The following is an 18,437-nucleotide window of genomic DNA, read 5'->3' on the forward strand; positions in this document are numbered from 1 at the left end:
TCACGAAAAGTGCTCCACACAGTATAATGGTCACAAAAAGTGCTCCATACAGTATAATTGGCTTCATATAGGCCTCCATACAGTGTAACGTGGCCCTACATTGCATTCCATAGAGTGTAATGGCCCCACAAAATTCTCTACAGTATACAGTATAATGGCCCCACATAGTGCTCCATACAGTATAATAGCCCCACATAGTGCTCCATACAGTATAAAAGCCCCACATAGTGCTCCATACAGTATAATAGCCCCACATAGTGCTCCATACAATATAATGACCCCACATAGGGTTTCATATAGTGTAATAGCCCTACATGGTGGTCATACAGTATAATAGCCCCACATAGTGTCCATACAGTATTATAGCCCCACATAGTGCTCCATACAGTACAATAGACTTACATAGTGCTCCATACAGTACAATAAACCTACATAGTGCGCCGTATAATAGCCCCACATAGTGCTCCATACAATCTAATGGCCCCAAATAGTGTTCCACAGTATAATGACCCCACATAGTGCTCCATACAGTATAATAGCCCAACATAGTGCTCCATACAGTACAGTATAATAGCCCAACATAGTGCTCCATGCAGTGTAATGTGACCTATATGCTGCTTCATACATTATAGAGTGCCTACATAGTGCTCCATACAGTATAATGGCCCCACATAATGCTCCTTGTCATTTAATGGGCACCACATAGTGCTCCAAATAGTATAATTCACCCCATTCTAAAAATAATACCCCTTCCGGTTCCCGCCCTGCTGTTCTGGTCTCTTCAGATCCTCTGTATACCTCGGTACAGCGGATTTGTTGCAATACCATCATCGCTCCCACTGCACTGAGTCGTCAGATACAGAGGGGGAATGATGAAAGAGGGAGTACCAGCTGACGCTCCCTACTCCATCATTGCCTTCATCTGTATCGGTATTTAAGATGCCGATATAGTTGAAAGTGCGATGTTGGAAGGTGGACCCACCCTGCATTTCAGGCCAAATATACTCAGGGGACCCGCCCGGTGTTGCAGGCCAAATATACTCACTCGATGGGCTTGACATATGTGCGCTTAGGGGTTGAAGACGAGCTCTCTCTTCTGAGAAAAGCACAAAAAGTGGAAGAGAATTCAATTCTAAGGGTCCGATCAATCATTGCATTTCCACCATTTTTTTTGGAGTGAATACATCTCAATTAAAAATGCAAATTGTCTCTTCAGAGAGGCCAAGGGTTGAACTCTAGCACCATCTGTTGGAAGTAGCAATCCTCAAACTCAGCATTGACCCTTGCCGTATGACTTAAGATAGAAGATAATCCAGAATCTCAATTTGCCGTCACATGTTTCAGGCCATTGCCCCTCGTCAGTGCAAAGCAAGAGTTCTGATTTGGCTGTATGAGAGGCCTCTGACTGGGGTCTAAGCAGTAACGTCTCTCACTGTGGAGGGGCAACACCAGAAAACACGTGTCTGCAAATTGAGATTCTGGTTTGGCTTTTATCCTAATGGGGCAAGGCCCGTTAAAGGGTCGATATTAACTATTAGGATTGCTAATTCCAATATGGGACGCTAGAGTTCAAGCCCTCTTCTCCTCTGATGAGGCAATTTGCATATTTAATTTTCATGGCCTATAAGTCTCCTTACACTCGCATGTCAGGCATATAGCTCTCCATAAGGCGAAACCTTACCCATTATGCAATATAAGTGATTTTTTTGAACTGCAACAAATTCAACAAACAACTTTCGCCTTTTTTTCAAGTTGTCTTTTGTGGTTTAGGTAGTTTTCTGATTTTTACGTCAATGTGGCTTTTCCAGGCCCCATTCTGATTTCAGCTTTTTTTGATGTATGAGAAAAAGGAAGGAATTTCATCAGCTGTTTTCATCTGTGTCATCAGTTTTTTTCACTGACAAAAGAGGTTTCCCATCTTCTCCTACGTATGTGCGTGAAAAACAGACAGCGCTCGGATGGCATCCAAGTGTTGTCCAATTGTTTTTTCATGAACCTCAAGACTTGCATTGGCTATTTTATAAAAATCAGACATGTCTCTGCAATTTTGCACAGATCACCCAATCCGTAAAACAATCAAGGACATGTGAACCACATAGACTGTCATACTGTCATAGGTATAGCACTGATACGTGAAAAGCTGAGGTGTGAATGAGGCCTTAGGCCATATTGAGTATTTGGTGAGTTTTTTACCTCAGTATTTGTAAACCAAAACCAGGAGTGCAACAACCAGAGGAAAAGCATAATAGAAACCCGTCACCATTTCTGTATTTTTCACCCACTCCTGGATTTGGCTTACAAATACTGAGGTAAAAAACTCACCGAATACTGAGCGTGTGAACGTGGCCTTAGTCTATGACGCCTCGTTCTGGTTCTCATAGACTTACATTGAGATGTGACCATTGGCTCTCCCAGCAAACACTGGAGAGATCCGGCCGGTCACAGCGTGCAGAAGACGACGGCGACTTGGTAAGTATATGACTAGTGGCAGGGAAGGCACATTGGTGACATCATTTCAGCGGTGAATAAAAACAAAAAACACCGGATTGGTGCTTAAATAGTGGTCTGGTGAGAGTCAGGAAACATCTGGAAAGAAACTAAAGCTGAAACTCATATCAACTCTTTACATGGACGCCTGCCACCGTACATGGGAGGAGACAGTGGGTGAGGTGTTCCTGTCAGGAGCAGACACAAGTGTGCGATGGCGCAGAGCTGAGGATATACAATATACACCCTGACCTCCTCCTTCTCTGCAGCCACAGGCTGGAGAAGCTGAAGTAGCACATGGAACGGCCATAGCTCCCCTCTGTGAGGAACCAGGGACTCGGCTGTAGACAGATGTGGACAAGGGTTGTGCACACACTACATGCAGATAATCGGAGCTGAGGAAGTGCTGCACTTACTAAATTACCGCCCCAGAGTCTTACCTGGGAGCCACCACCTCACGGGATATAACCGTGTTTGCTGCGTAAGAATTGTGTCTTCATAGAAGAAGCATGAGGCTTGATGTGCCTGTGTATTCCTACATAAATGAATGCTACCAGTGCCCGGCGTCCTCCTGTTTTCTGGAGTATTTGTAGTTCACCACCTTATAGCGCACATCCAGGAGACACATGGCTGACATGATTGTACAATGTGTGATCATGGGTCTTCACGCTATCCTTCTCTGTCTAAGGCCATGTGCACACATTCAGTATTTGGTCAGTATTTTACCTCAGTATTTGTAGCCAAAACCAGGAGCGGGTGATAAATCCAGAAGTGGTGCCGGGTTTCTATTATACTTTTCCTCTGATTGTTCCTCTCCTGATTTTGGCTTACAAATACTGAGGTAAAATACTGAGGTAAAATACTGACCATGGCCTAAGGCCTCCTTTACATGTGCGTGTTTCCAGTATGTGTGGTGTTCATTTTTGATCACATGAATCCATTATGACCTATGCACATGCACATGTTTTTACAGTGACCGTGTCTCCGCGCCGCACACACGGAGACATGTCCATTTTGTTCCGGCAGTAAGGATGACAAAGGCCAATGCAAGTCTATGGGTCTGTGAGAAACACATATGGCACACAGATAGCATCAGTGTACAGTCCATGTGTAATATAATTATAGGATAAGCTTTGTAATTTCTTTCTTTATCCATACTGGAGAAACACGGATGGTAAAAATGGACACACTGATGGAAAATACCCGTACTGGTTTTTGACGCACGTGTTTAAACACGAACGTGTGAAAGAGGCCCAGGGACAGGTCCAGACAAGCGTATTTTCGGGCCAGATGCTTTCCAACAAAACATTGGATCGCACTTGGACCAATGTTATACTATGGGGCACATGTCCGATTTTTTTTTTTCCTCGAACAAAGACTGTCCGAGGAAGAAAATGGCTGCATGCCTGAGTTTGAGGTGATATTCGAATCGCACTCAGCCATGCAAAACAATGAGCGGACCAAGTCTGACTGCTCCCAGATCCCAGTCACGTGACGGGAAGCGGCAGTCACCCGGAAGTGAGCGGTGTGAGGTAATGGACGAGCGCTACTACACAGTGACGGAGGAGCAGACTGCAGTGAAAGCCAAGTACCCGGCTGTGGTGAAGAAGCATGAGTATTTGGACCACACCGCGGACGTGCAGCTCCATGCATGGGGGGATACACTGGAGGAAGCCTTTGAACAGTGTGCGATGGCGATGTTTGGTTACATGATGGATATAGAGACTGTAGAGCCTATAGACACAGTGGAGGTGCAGGATGAAGACAATGATATGCTTTCTTTGCTGTATAACTTCCTGGACGAGTGGCTGTATAAGTTCAGCGCTGATCAGTACTTCATACCTCGGGAGGTGAAAGTATTACACATAGACAGAATGAATTTTAAAATCTGTTCTATAGGGTGGGGAGAAGAATTTAGTTTAACCAAACACCCACAGGGCACAGAAGTGAAAGCCATTACATATTCAGCTATGCAGATCCATAAAGGAGAGAAGCCCGAGGTTTTTGTCATAATTGACATTTGAAGTTTGCTAGAATTATTCTTACTCCTCTCTGAAAAGATTTTATTGAAAAACAATGAGTCTGTCGAAAACATCGGACTGCTCTCGGATGACATCTAAGGCTGGTTTCACACTAGCGCTTTTTCAGCGCGCGCACGGCCGGGGGTAGCTCCGCCCCCGATCCGGCTCTCTGCCCGGCGTGCCCGCCCCTTCCTTGTAGCGCCGCCTCCTAGCGGACAGCGGCGCCTGCGATCGGCGCACCCTATCTTTAGCATAGGGTGCGCCGATCGTGCGCAGGCCGTGCGCTAGTTGCGCTTTGACCTGCGCTGCGCACTTTTGACGGTGCGCCGTGCGCGCCAAAATCCGAAAAGTTTGATTTTGGCGCGCACGGCGCACCGTCAAAAGTACGCAGCGCAGGTCAAAGCGCAACTAGCGCACGGCCTGCGCACGATCGGCGCACCCTATGCTAAAGATAGGGTGCGCCGATCGCAGGCGCCGCTGTCCGCTAGGAGGCGGCGCTACAAGGAAGGGGCGGGCACGCCGGGCAGAGAGCCGGATCGGGGGCGGAGCTACCCCCGGCCGTGCGCGCGCTGAAAAAGCGCTAGTGTGAAACCGGCCTAAGTGCAGTCTGATTTCCACGCAGTGACAGAATGGAGATTTTTTCTCTCCAGCTTCTCATCCAAGAAAATTGTGTGAGCACATTGTCATTTGCATAATTGACCTGATTCTCTGCACTTAGCCTTGTTATGGCCATGTTCACACATTCAGTATTTGGTCAGTTTTTTTATCAGTATTTTTAGGTCAAAACAAGGAGTGGGTCAAAAATTGAGAAGTGGTGACGTGTTTCTATTATACGTTTCCTCTGAGTGTTCCACTCCTGGTTTTGGCTTAATCAGGAAAAGTATAATAGAAACACGTCACCACTTCTGTCACCCACTCCTGGTTTTGACTTACAAATACTGATGTAAAATGGTGACCAAATACTGAATGTGTGAATGTGGCCTTACAGTAAAAGATCATGTGAAGTCATTGTTATAAGAAACCATGTGACTTATCCAGGACCCTAACATATTCCCTGCCTAAACCTCAGATACATTGGTGCTCAAAAGTTTACATACCCCTGCAGAATTTTTGCTTTCTTGGCCTTTTTCAGAGAATATGGATGATAACACTAAACCTTTTTCTCCACTCATGGTTAGTGGTTGGGTGAAGCCATTTCTTTGTCAAACTACTGTGTTTTCTCTTTTTAAATCATAATGACAACCCAAAACATCCAAAAGACCCTGATCAAAAGTTCACATAACCCATTTCGTAATACCGTGTATTCACCCCTCTAACATCAATGACAGCTTGAAGTCTTTTGTGGTAGTTGTAGATGAGGTTCTTTATTTTCTCAGATGGTAAAGCTTCCCATTCTACTTGGCAAAAAGCCTTCCTGTAAATTCCTGGGCTGTCTAGCATGAACTGCGCACTTGAGATCTCCCCAGAGTGACTCAATGATATCGAGGTCAGAAGACTGAGATGGCCACTCCAGATCCTTCACTTTGTTCTGCTGTAGCAAATGACAGGTTGACTTGACCTTGTGTTTTGGATCGTTGTCATGTTGGAACGTCCATGTGTGGCTCATGCGCAGCTTCTAGGCTAATGATTGCAAATTTGCCTCCAGTATTTGCTGATTACGTGCTGCATTCATCTTTCCTTCAGCTTTGAGCAAGTTTCCTGTGCCTTTGTAGCTCACACATGCCCAAAACATTAGGGATCCACCTCCGTGCTTTACAGTAGGGATGGTGTTCCTTTCATCATAGGCCTTGTTGACCTCTCTCCAAATGTAATGTTTATAATTGTGGCCAAAAACTTCAATTTTGGTCTCATTACTCCAAATTACCTTGTTCCAAAAGTTTTGTGGCTTGCCTCTGTGCTGTTTTGTGTATTGTAGGTGAGATAGTTTGTGGCATTTGGGCAGTAATGGCTTTCTTCTGGCGACACGACAATGCAGCCCATTTTTCCTCAAGTGCCTCCTTATTGTGCATCTTGAAACAGCCACACTGCTAGTTTTCAGAGAGTCCGGTATTTCAGCTGATGTTGCGAGTGTATTTGTGGGTTTTTTCTTTGCATCCCAAACTATTTTCCTTGCAGTTGTAGATGACCTTTTTGTTGGTCTACCTGACCGTGGTTTTGTTTTAACAGCGCCCCTGATTTTCCATTTGTTAATCACAGTTTGAACGCTGCTGACTGGCATTATCAATTCCTTGGATATCTTTTTGCATCCCTTTCCTGTTTTATACAGTTCAACTACCTTTTCTCATAGATCCGCTGACAATTCTTTTGCTTTCCCCATGATTCACAATCCAAAAACATCAGTGGCTGGATGAAAGATGCAAGAGTCTGTCTGGATCCCTGAAACTCACTCAGCTTTTATGCACACACACTGACTACAAGCAAACAGGTCACAGGTGAGGATGTTACCTTTAGTAGGCAGTCAATCCCATTTGTGTCAACTTCTGTGCATGTTATCTGACCAAAATCACAAGGGTATGTGAACTTTTGATCAGGGTCATTTGGATGTTTTGGGTTGTCATTATGATTTAAAAAGAGAAAACACAGTAGTTTGACAATAAATGACTTCATCCAACCACTAACCATGAGTGGAGAAAAAGTTTTGGTGTTATCATTCATATTCTCTGGAAAAAGGCCAAGAAAACAAAAATTCTGCCAGGGTATGTAAACTTTTGAGCACAACTGTACTGTTCTAGATTCCATTAGTTTCTTAAACGTTGCATTAAAAGGAAATCAGCAGGTTTTGCTATGTAATCTGAATGCAGAATCCTGTAGGGACAGAGACCCTGATTCCAGCGATGTCACTTCCTGGTCTGCTTGTTGTTGTTTCAATATAATCATAATTTTATCAGCATGAGATTATCACTAGAAGACTAGGTGTCTCGTGCCACTTAATGTCCCCATGCACATTAGACAAATGTCAGCTGAAACCCTCGATATAGACGGATTTGGCCTACAGTCTAATGTGTACTGTGGTGCTGTCCAACTGATGGTCGGGAAAGAGGTCAATTGCGCATGTCGGATTTTGGCTGCCGATCACATTGTTTTCCGATAGATGAGAAGCCAGCTCTTTAAAAAAAAATTTCAAAAATCTATTCTCTCACTTGCAGAATTTTTTTTATGTACGGTAACTACCGTCTGCACCAGGGTTTGGAGAATGTGTCTTCTCCTAAGGCAATCAATAAATAAAACAAAATAAAAAAAAGTTTTAGTGCACATTGTCATGAATATTTGTGTTTTTTTCTCTTTGGCTGTGCTGCACTTACGATAATCACTGAGCACAACGCAAAACTTTTCTCTATAAATATCATGGAGGTCAGAGATAGTGAACTGATGAAGCACAGATATTCTGCAGAGACTTCCTGACTACTGTTGTGTCTTTTCTCCCTATAGAACAAGCGGAAAGATGCCGTTGCTAACTCCATGTTGCGGTTGCGGTCTTATCGTGATTGAGTCCAAAGAACCCGGTGAGACTTTTTTTTATTTTTGACTGCAAAAAAAATTGCACAGTATGTGACCCCCAAATTTTCTCTTATTGATGAACTTCATGCCTTAAAATAGCTGCAATGCGTTTAACGTCAAGATTTTACTACAGGGTGGGCCATTTATAAAGAATCCAAAATGGCCGACTTCAAAATGGCCACCATGGTCACCACCCATCTTGAAAAGTTTTCCCCCTCCCATATACTAATATGCCACAAACAGGAAGTTGATATCACCAACCATTCCCATTTTATTTAGGTGTATCCATGCAGTATAAATATATGTATCCACATATCAGCCCCCAAAGGATGCCCCTCCAGGCTCTATTTACCTACAGTAACCATTGGATCCGTCCTGCTGGAGATCCAGTTTCTCCTGGCCGATCATGCGCAGTGCAGTCTCGCTCAGCTGCTACCTTCCGTAATTACAGAAGAAAAGGATTTCAGGACTATAATATGAGAGAGTTAGCGATGAAGACTCAACATAATATATCTTACAAGAGTCCAAATGAGTCAGAAACTGTCCAAAAAATCGTTAAAAACTATGTTTTTTATTGAATAAACAATCACAAACATTATCAAGAGGCACCATGCTCCATAGCGCTAGCGTGTGAGGAAAATGTTTTCTACATGTAAGGATCAATAGAGGTTAACAACATGAGCTCAAAATGAAGGGAAACACAAAAAGGGGGCACACGGAGTATAAACAATATATTATAGGTGGATGATCATAAAACCAAAATGGAACATACATATATATAAAAGATATGTGAATATCTCTCATCGCTATCAAAAATGTATGTCAATGTGTGTTCAACACCAGTCAAATAAGCAGAGTCAAAAATATTGCAGGTTGTGACCATCACATGACATGCGGCACAAAAATACATTTGAAAATCATTGTATAGAATCAAGTACTTAGATCATATGGATCCAAGAAGCAAAAGCATAGTATGAACAGACAGCAATAATATCTATGGCAAATGCAGATCGTGCATGTAAGAAAAAAGTACATTACCCATGTGCCCCAACGTGCACCTTTCTAGCCCAATACACGTTTCGCTATAGTACCTTCTTCAGGTGATGGAGCTAATTCGCAAGTAAATGCTGTATGTACAGTGCCTACAAGTAGTATTCAACCCCCTGCAGATTTAGCAGGTTTACACATTCGGAATTAACTTGGCATTGTGACATTTGGACTGTAGATCAGCCTGGAAGTGTGAAATGCAATGCAGCAAAAAAGAATGTTATTTCTTTGTTTAATTTTTTTTTAAATTGTGAAAAGTTTATTCAGAGGGTCATTTATTATTCAACCCCTCAAACCACCAGAATTCTGTTTGGTTCCCCTAAAGTATTAAGAAGTATTCCAGGCACAAAGAACAATGAGCTTCACATGTTTGGATTAATTATCTCTTTTTCCAGCCTTTTCTGACTATTTAAGACCCTCCCCAAACTTGTGAACAGCACTCATACATGGTCAACATGGGAAAGACAAAGGAGCATTCCAAGGCCATCAGAGACAAGATCGTGGAGGGTCACAAGGCTGGCAAGGGGTACAAAACCCTTTCCAAGGAGTTGGGCCTACCTGTCTCCACTGTTGGGAGCATCATCCGGAAGTGGAAGGCTTATGGAACTACTGTTAGCCTTCCACGGCCTGGACAGCCTTTGAAAGTTTCCTCCCGTGCCGAGGCCAGGCTTGTCCAAAGAGTCAAGGCTAACCCAAGGACAACAAGGAAGGAGCTCCGGGAAGATCTCATGGCAGTAGGGACATTGGTTTCAGTCAATACCATAAGTAACGTACTCCACCGCAATGGTCTCCGTTCCAGACGAGCCCGTAAGGTACCTTTACTTTCAAAGCGTTATGTCAAGGCTTGTCTACAGTTTGCTCATGATCACTTGGAGGACTCTGAGACAGACTGGTTCAAGGTTCTCTGGTCTGATGAGACCAAGATCGAGATCTTTGGTGCCAACCACACACGTGACGTTTGGAGACTGGATGGCACTGCATACGACCCCAAGAATACCATCCCTACAGTCAAGCATGGTGGTGGCAGCATCATGCTGTGGGGCTGTTTCTCAGCCAAGGGGCCTGGCCATCTGGTCCGCATCCATGGGAAGATGGATAGCACGGCCTACCTGGAGATTTTGGCCAAGAACCTCCGCTCCTCCATCAAGGATCTTAAGATGGGTCGTCATTTCATCTTCCAACAAGACAACGACCCAAAGCACACAGCCAAGAAAACCAAGGCCTGGTTCAAGAGGCAAAAAATCAAGGTGTTGGAGTGGCCTAGTCAGTCTCCTGACCTTAACCCAATTGAAAACTTGTGGAAGGAGCTCAAGATTAAAGTCCACATGAGACACCCAAAGAACCTAGATAACTTGGAGAAGATCTGCATGGAGGAGTGGGCCAAGATAACTCCAGAGACCTGTGCCGGCCTGATCAGGTCTTATAAAAAACGATTATTAGCTGTAATTGCAAACAAGGGCTATTCCACAAAATATTAAACCTAGGGGTTGAATAATAATTGACCCACACTTTTATGTTTAAAATTTATTAAAATTTAACTGAGCAACATAACTTTTTGGTTTGTAAGATTTATGCATCTGTTAATAAATCCTGCTCTTGTGTGAAGTTTGAAGGCTCTAACTTATTTGCATCTTATCAAACCTGCTAAATCTGCAGGGGGTTGAATACTACTTGTAGGCACTGTATATACACTGCTCAAAAAAATAAAGGGAACATTTAAACAACAGAATATAACTCCAAGTAAATCAAACTTCTGTGAAATCAAACTGTCCACTTAGGAAGCAACACTGATTGACAATCAATTTCACATGCTGTTGTGCAAATGGAATAGACAACAGATGGAAATTATTGGCAATTATCAAGACACTATCAATAAAGAAGTGGTTCTGCAGGTGGGGACCACAGACCACATCTCAGTACCAATGCTTTCTGGCTGATGGTTTGGTCACTTTTGAATGTTGGTAGTGCTTTCACACTCGTGGTAGCATGAGACGGACTCTACAACCCACACAAGTGGCTCAGGTAATGCAGCTCATCCAGGATGGCACATCAATGCGAGCTGTGGCAAGAAGGTTTGCTGTTTCTGTCAGCGTAGTGTCCAGAGGCTGGAAGCGCTACCAGGAGACAGGCCAGGACACCAGGAGATGTGGAGGGGGCAGTAGGAGGGCAACAACCCAGCAGCAGGACCGCTACCTGCGCCTTTGTGCAAGGAGGAACAGGAGGAGCACTGCCAGAGCACTGCAAAATTACCTCCAGCAGGCCACAAATGTGCATGTGTCTGCACAAACGGTTAGAAACTGACTCCATGAGGATCGTCTGAGGGCCCGACGTCCACAGATGGGGGTTGTGCTCACAGCCCAACACCGTGCAGGACGCTTGGCATTTGCCACAGAACACCAGGATTGGCAAATTCGCCATTGGCGCCCTGTGCTCTTCACAAATGAAAGCAGGTTCACACTGAGCACATGTGACAGACATGACAGAGTCTGGAGACGCCATGGAGAGTGATCTGCTGCCTGCAACATCCTTCAGCATAACCGGTTTGGCAGTGGGTCAGTAATGGTGTGGGGTGGCATTTTTAGAGGGCCTCACAGCCCTCAGTGTGCTCGCCAGAGGTAGCCTGACTGCCGTTAGGTACCGAGATGAGATCCTCAGACCCCTTGTGAGACCTTATGGTCGTGCGGTTGGCCCTGGGAGCTCCTAATGCAGGACAATGCCAGACCTCATGTGGCTGGAGTGTCAGCAGTTCCTGCAAGATGAAGGCATTGAAGCTATGGACTGGCCCGCCTGTTCACCAGACCTGAATCCGATTGAGCACATTTGGGACATCTTGTCTCGCTCCATCCACCAACGTCACATTGCACCACAGACTGTCCAGAAGTTGGCGGATTCTTTAGTCCAGGTCTGGGAGGAGATCCCACAGGAGACCATCAGCCGCCTCATCAGAAGTATGCCCAGACGTTGTACAGTAGGGAGGTCATACAGGCACCGGGAGGCCACACACAATACTGAGCATCTTTTCCTTTTCATGAGGCATTTCCACTGAAGTTGGATCAGCCTGTAATTTGATTTTCCACTTTGATTTTGAGTATCATTCCAAATCCAGACCTCCATGAGATGTTCATTTTGATTTACAATGATAATTGTTATGTTTTATTGTTCTGAACACATACTGCTATGCAATTAATAAAAATTTGCAACTGGAATAATTCATTCAGAGATATCTAGGATGCGGTATTTTAGTGTTCCCTTTATTTTTTTGAGCAGTGTATGTTACCCAAGCCAGACGTCTCAAATGAAGTTGTGACCACTCTGCGCATGCGCCCTGAGATGTGTGCCGTCAATCTTGAGGCGTATGGACCATGCGCACAGGTCACAGGGTGCACTTCCTGTGAAGTGTCAATGCACGACCCACACGGTAACTGGAGGTAAACACCAGCACACAGATCCAATGCGCATGCGCACAGTTGATTCCATTTTATTGAAGTTCAAGACTCCATAACAATGTAGAACATGTTAAGGAAAAGTGCATTGAGTTCAAAAAGGACAAAGTGTACGAGTTCCAAAACACATGGTAATATTTTTTTCCAAATTAAAGTAGAACAGATATGAGTATAAGGCTGGAGTCACACACAACCATTAAAAAATCGGTCCCATTTTAACGGTACGAAATCGCACAAAGAATTCTTGGCCAGATATCCGTCTGTCATCCCATTTTCCGGCAAGGAACCAATTTTAATCGCACCTAAGCATCAAATTGACATCCAATGCCAATGCCTGATGCCCTATCCTGTAGACCTGGAGAAGTTGTGCGATTTAATCGCAAGTCACACGTTTTGGTGCGTTTTCCATGCGTTTTTTTATCGCATCCATAGACTTGCATTGGGGAATCCGATCCGAAAATCGGTGACAATCGCAACATGCTGCGATTGTCTCGGTCCGAGGATCGGATGCGATAAAAAATCACATGATGTGAGCTGCCCCATAGAATAACATTTTTTATCGCATTGCAGTCGACCGTTTTAATCGCTAGTGTGACCACGGCCTAAGAGATAAATAAACATTGATAAATGAGAGAAAAATAGATATTGATCCCTCAATTATAAGGGATATAATATTACAAAAAAAAGCCACAAAAATGAAAATGTTATAAACAGTACAGTTAGGTCCATATATATTTGGACAGCGACAACATTTTTCTAATTTTGGTTCTAGACATTACCACAATGAATTTTAAACAAAACAATTCAGATGCAGTTGAAGTTCAGACTTTCAGCTTTCATTTGAGAGTATCCACATTAAAATTGGATGAAGGGTTTAGGAGTTTCAGCTCCTTAACATGTGCCACCCTGTTTTTAAAGGGACCAAAAGTAATTGGACAATTGAATGCAAGGGTATTTCATGGACAGATGTGGGCAATGCCTTCGTTATGTCAATCTCAATTAAGCAGATAAAAGGCCTGGAGTTGATTTGAGGTGTGGTGCTTGCATTTGGAAGGTTTTGCTGTGAAGGAAGGAGCTATCCATGCAGGTGAAACAAGCCATCCTTAAGGCTGGTTTCACATTTGCGTTTTTTAGCGCTGGAAAAAAACGCATATGTGCGCATGCGTTTTTTCCCCTATATTTAACATGGGTGCGCATACCTGCGCGCTTGTAAGCGCATGTATGCGATTTTCATGCGCTGCGTTTTTTTGGGGTGTGCGTTTGTATTTTCCAGACGCAGCATGTTGCATTTTTTGGCCCTGCAAAAAAGCGCATGCGCACATATGCGCACGTTTTGCGCTAAAAATGGCCATTATAGCCTATGGATGCGCATATGTGCGCACTGGCATGCTCATGTATGCGTTTTTTTGCATATGCGTTTTTTTTTTTAACCATGGAATTTAGGGGTTTGGGTTAGAGTTAGGGTTAGTTAAGGGGGTTTAGGGTTAGGGTTAGGGTCAGGGTTAGGGTTTGGGTCAGGGTTAGGGTTAAGTATGGTTTGGTTAAGGGTTAGGGTCAGGGTTAGGGTCAGGGTTAGGGTTAAGTATGGTTTGGTTAAGGGTTAGGGTTAGGGTCAGGGTTAGGGTCAGGGTTAGGGTCAGGGTTAGGGTTAAGTATGGTTTTGTTAAGGGTTAGGGTCATGGTTAGGGTCAGGATTAGGGTTAAGTATGGTTTGGTTAAGGGTTAGGGTCAGGGTTAGGGTCAGGGTTAGGGTCAGGGTTAGGGTTAAGTATGGTTTTGTTAAGGGTCAGGGTTAGGGTCAGGGTTAGGGTCAGGGTTAGTTAGGGTTTAGGGTTTGGGTTAGGGTTAAGTATGATTTGGTTAAGGGTTAGGGTCAGGGTCAGGGTTAGGGTCAGGGTTAGGGTTAGTAAAGTCATGGTTAGGGTTAGTGTGAGGGGCCACCTAATGTTGGAAAAAACCGCAAACGCGGTAAAAACGCACTAAAAACGCATACAAACGCATAAACGCTGCGTTTTTTTCATGCATGCTCATAAAAATACTTGAAAAAAACGCAGCAGTTGTATGCTTTTGTATGCGTTTTTTCAATGCGTTTTTTTGCGGGAAAAACGCGCTGCAAAAAAAAGCAAGTGTGAAACTAGCCTAAGCTGCAAAAACAGAAAAAACCTATCCGAGAAATTGCTACAACATTAGGAGTGGAAAAATCTACAGTTTGGTACATCCTGAGAAAGAAAGAAAGCACTGGTGGGCTCATCAATGCAAAAAGACCTGGGCGCGCACGGAAGACAACAGTGGTAGATGATCACAGAATAATCTCCATGGTGAAGAGAAACCCCTTCACAACAGCCAACCAAGTGAACAACACTCTCCAGGAGGTAGGCGTATCAATATCCAAATCTACCATAAAGAGAAGACTGCATGAAAGTAAATACAGAGGGTTCACTGCACGGTGCAAGCCACTCATAAGCATCAATAATAAAAAGGCTAGACTGGACTTTGCTAAAAAACATCTAAAAAAGCCAGCACAGTTCTGGAAGAACATTTTTTGGACAGATGAAACCAAGATCAACCTCTACCAGAATGATGGAAAGAGAAAAGTATGGCGAAGGCGTGGTACAGCTCATGATCCAAAGCATACCGCATCATCTGTAAAACACGGCGGAGGCAGTGTGATGGCTTGGGCATGCATGGCTGCCAGTGGCACTGGGTCACTAGTGTTTATTGATGATGTGACACAGGACAGAAGCAGCCGAATGAATTCTGAGGTATTCAGAGCCATACTGTGTGCTCAGATCCAGCCAAATGCAGCCAAACTGATTGGTCGTCGTTTCATACTACAGATGAACAATGACCCAAAACATAAAGCCAAAGCAACCCAGGAGTTTATTAAAGCAAAGAAGTGGAATATTCTTGAATGGCCAAGTCAGTCACCTGATCTCAACCCAATTGAGCATGCATTTCACTTGTTAAAGACTAAACTTCAGACAGAAAGGCCCACAAACAAACAGCAGCAGAAAACCACCGCAGTGAAGGCCTGGCAGAGCATCAAAAAGGAGGAAACACAGTGTCTGGTGATGTCCATGAGTTCAAGACCTCAGGCAGTCATTGCCAACAAAGGGTTTTCAACCAAGTACCAGAAATGAACATTGTTGTGAATTCACTTTTTGGCCTACCTCTGGTTACTAGTGAACTTTCCGGGCTCCCTCTGGTGGTTACAGGAGGTAATGGAGCTGATATAATTAACAGAGGTCTGCCACCTGATAATGAGGAGGATGATTGGACATCTGGAGTTTCTGATTGGATTTAAGACAGCCGACTCCCTCTATCCCTGCTGGTGATTTTTTCCTTCCTCCTGAGATCTTAGTTTCCAGCTCAGTCCCTGCATGCTCAAGCTAAGTGTTTTTTTGCTATTGTTCACATTTGATTTGGTTCTGTCTATTTCAGTTTTGTGTGGTCAGCCAGCCCTGGCTGGGGCTGTGCTGAATTTCCATCCTTATGTTACTGTTTGTGCCTGTTGGTTTTTGTCCCTTATTAGATTGGCCTCTTTTTGCTCTGTTTTCAGAATATACCAGAGTGCTGATATAGTGGGCGAAGTCTAGTGACTTCAGTATTTTTTCTATCAGATGTGTTGGGCATTTTTTGCAGGGTTCTTTGCGTGATTGCAGACATTGTCTTTCCTTTCCTGTCCTGTCTAGTTAGTTTGGGCACCATCGTTTGCTCAGCCTATTTTCCTACCTGCGTTTGTGTTTTCATCTTGTCTCACCGACAATATATGTTTGGGGGCTATCTATTCCTTTGGGGTCTGCTCTGGGGCAGTTTAGATTTCCCCTTTCTTGCTTTATGCTTATTTCGTTCTCCGGCTGTGTAGAGGCGTCTAAAATCATCGTAGGTACGCTCCACGGCTACTGCTAGTTGTGTGGATAGGATCAGGGGTCTGCAATCCGCTTAGTTACCAACCTCTCTGGTTTTCTGTGGCTTAGCCTGTGCCTGCTTTCCTCCTCGGTGACCCAATCATAACAGAACATTTTATTTACAATTATTTAATCTGTCCAATTACTTTTGGTCCCTTTAAAAACAGGGTGGCACATGTTAAGGAGCCGAAACTCCTAAACCCTTCATCCAATTTTAATGTGGATACCCTCAAATGAAAGCTGAAAGCTTGAAGTTCAACTGCATCTGAATTGTTTTGTTTAAAATTCATTGTGGTAATGTCTAGAACCAAAATTAGAAAAATGTTGTCTCTGTCCAAATATATATGGACCTAACTGTATGTCTTTAATCCCCTCCCCCAGAAGAAGTGTGAGCGAAACGGCGTAGGGCTCTGTCCTGTGATTTCACTGTAGTCTTGTGACATTAACTCCTTGAGGTAATGTACCTGTTGTGAGCACTGAGTATCTACATGCTGCTAGGATTTTACTTCTGTTTGGTTATCGATATAGACTGCTGTAGAGTAACTTAAGCACTATGCTCTTTATTCCATAATCATGTAAACAACACCTTACCCATAACAGTTTATGCCTAGCAGACCTCTGTAAATATTACTCCATATCGTAATGGACCAGATGTAACCCAGCCACATTATATTGCCTCTCTTTATTGGAGGTTTGTCCCCACCCTGTTCTCTGTATGTTGTTTTTGTATCATTTATTGTACTAATAAAAATAAATGTTTTACCTATGCTAGAATCTCTTTTATCCAGCGACATTATAGAGAGCTGAAAGGGATTGTGTGTATATATACCCATAAACCAATGCAGGTCTGTGAACAGTAGGACCATAGGTGCTTTTGCTTCTCAACACTTTTCCCTATTTGACTAACAGAAGGAAATAAGCTTCTTTGCCCACATAACTCCTCCCGCCATGGACTAGTCCCAATAGTTAACCCTGTCGACAGGCAGCTAATCAACTGCTGCAGGCCGCAAATCAGATAAAACAGGGTATAAAAGAGCGCAATAAATTTTATTACAATAGGATCTTCAAGGGAGGGTGTCGACAGCTTCTTCACAGTGCCATCCCATTTTATAATTAGGGTCCCCTGACAATGAGCTAAATATCACAGGGTAAGAATGCTACCGACTAGACATGAACATGTAGGGTTGGGTCAGATAGTTGTAGCCCGTCTCAGGAATGCATTCTCTTTGGCTCATGCAGTTCCTCTGAAGGGGATCTCGGTGGACGTCCAGGTGAAAGGCTTTGTGGCTGATGTGTCTGCAACACTCAAGTACAAGAATGAGGAGGAGAAGGCGGTGGAGGCGGTCTTTGTGTTCCCCATGGATGAAGACTCTGCTGTCTACAGCTTTGAAGCCACAGTGGAGGGGAAGACCATAGTAGCCGACCTCCAGGAGAAGGAACAGGTAAATTCTTAGTGCTTTTTTAGATAATATTATCAAAGGCTTAGAGTTCCTACAGGCAGGGCCACATCTAAGGAAGATGTCCTCTTCTCCTTGTCCTTTCAAATTTCATCTTTGTGGTCTGTCCATGCTTCCAAATCTCCAAGAATTGCGTGGCTGAGTAGAAGTGAGAGCAGAGTAACAAATTAAGGAAGGAGTACATGTGCGAGTCGTATTTGCCATTTTAGTGGCTCAAAAACAATTTAGCAAAGTATAAAGGGACCATGGGTGATGGTCTTGTATAGACCTTATGCCGTTCCTCTATTCAGAAGAGCTACAAGGACTTATAAGAAGGCCTTGACCGACTTTCTAGATGATTGTTGATGACTGGGTCATGCTGGAACAGAAAAGGGCGTTTCGAAAACTCCTCCTTCAATAAAGCAAGTGTATAATTGTGCATAATGTCTTATTATGTAGAGACACTAAGATTTACCTTCTCTGGAACTAAGGGTTCAAGGCCAAACCCTGAAATACAAGCCCATGGCATTATCCCTCCTCCACCAAATTCACACAGACTCGTCCATCAGATGCCAGATAGAGAATTGTGATCCGTCT

At 43.8% G+C, this 18,437-nt stretch overlaps 1 protein-coding gene and 1 pseudogene across 2 annotated transcripts in view; both read left to right on the forward strand.

The window, feature by feature from the left end:
• The window catches only part of VWA5A (von Willebrand factor A domain containing 5A), a 163,308-nt gene that overhangs the window by 20,448 nt on the left and 124,423 nt on the right, over positions 1-18,437 (forward strand). For both annotated transcript variants that reach the window (XM_073553120.1, XM_073553121.1), the window contains exons 2-3: positions 7,938-8,011; positions 17,644-17,846. In XM_073553120.1, the coding sequence (XP_073409221.1) occupies positions 7,951-8,011; positions 17,644-17,846 (264 nt within the window). In that variant the 5' untranslated portion in view covers positions 7,938-7,950. The remainder of the gene's footprint in view (positions 1-7,937; positions 8,012-17,643; positions 17,847-18,437) is intronic.
• Positions 3,938-4,559, forward strand: LOC141056354 (protein archease pseudogene; annotated as a pseudogene).

The sequence above is a fragment of the Dendrobates tinctorius genome, unplaced genomic scaffold (genome assembly GCF_039654945.1).
Source record: "Dendrobates tinctorius isolate UK_male_01 unplaced genomic scaffold, ASM3965494v1 ptg000197l, whole genome shotgun sequence".
In the NCBI taxonomy this organism is placed as follows: Eukaryota; Metazoa; Chordata; class Amphibia; order Anura; family Dendrobatidae; genus Dendrobates; species Dendrobates tinctorius.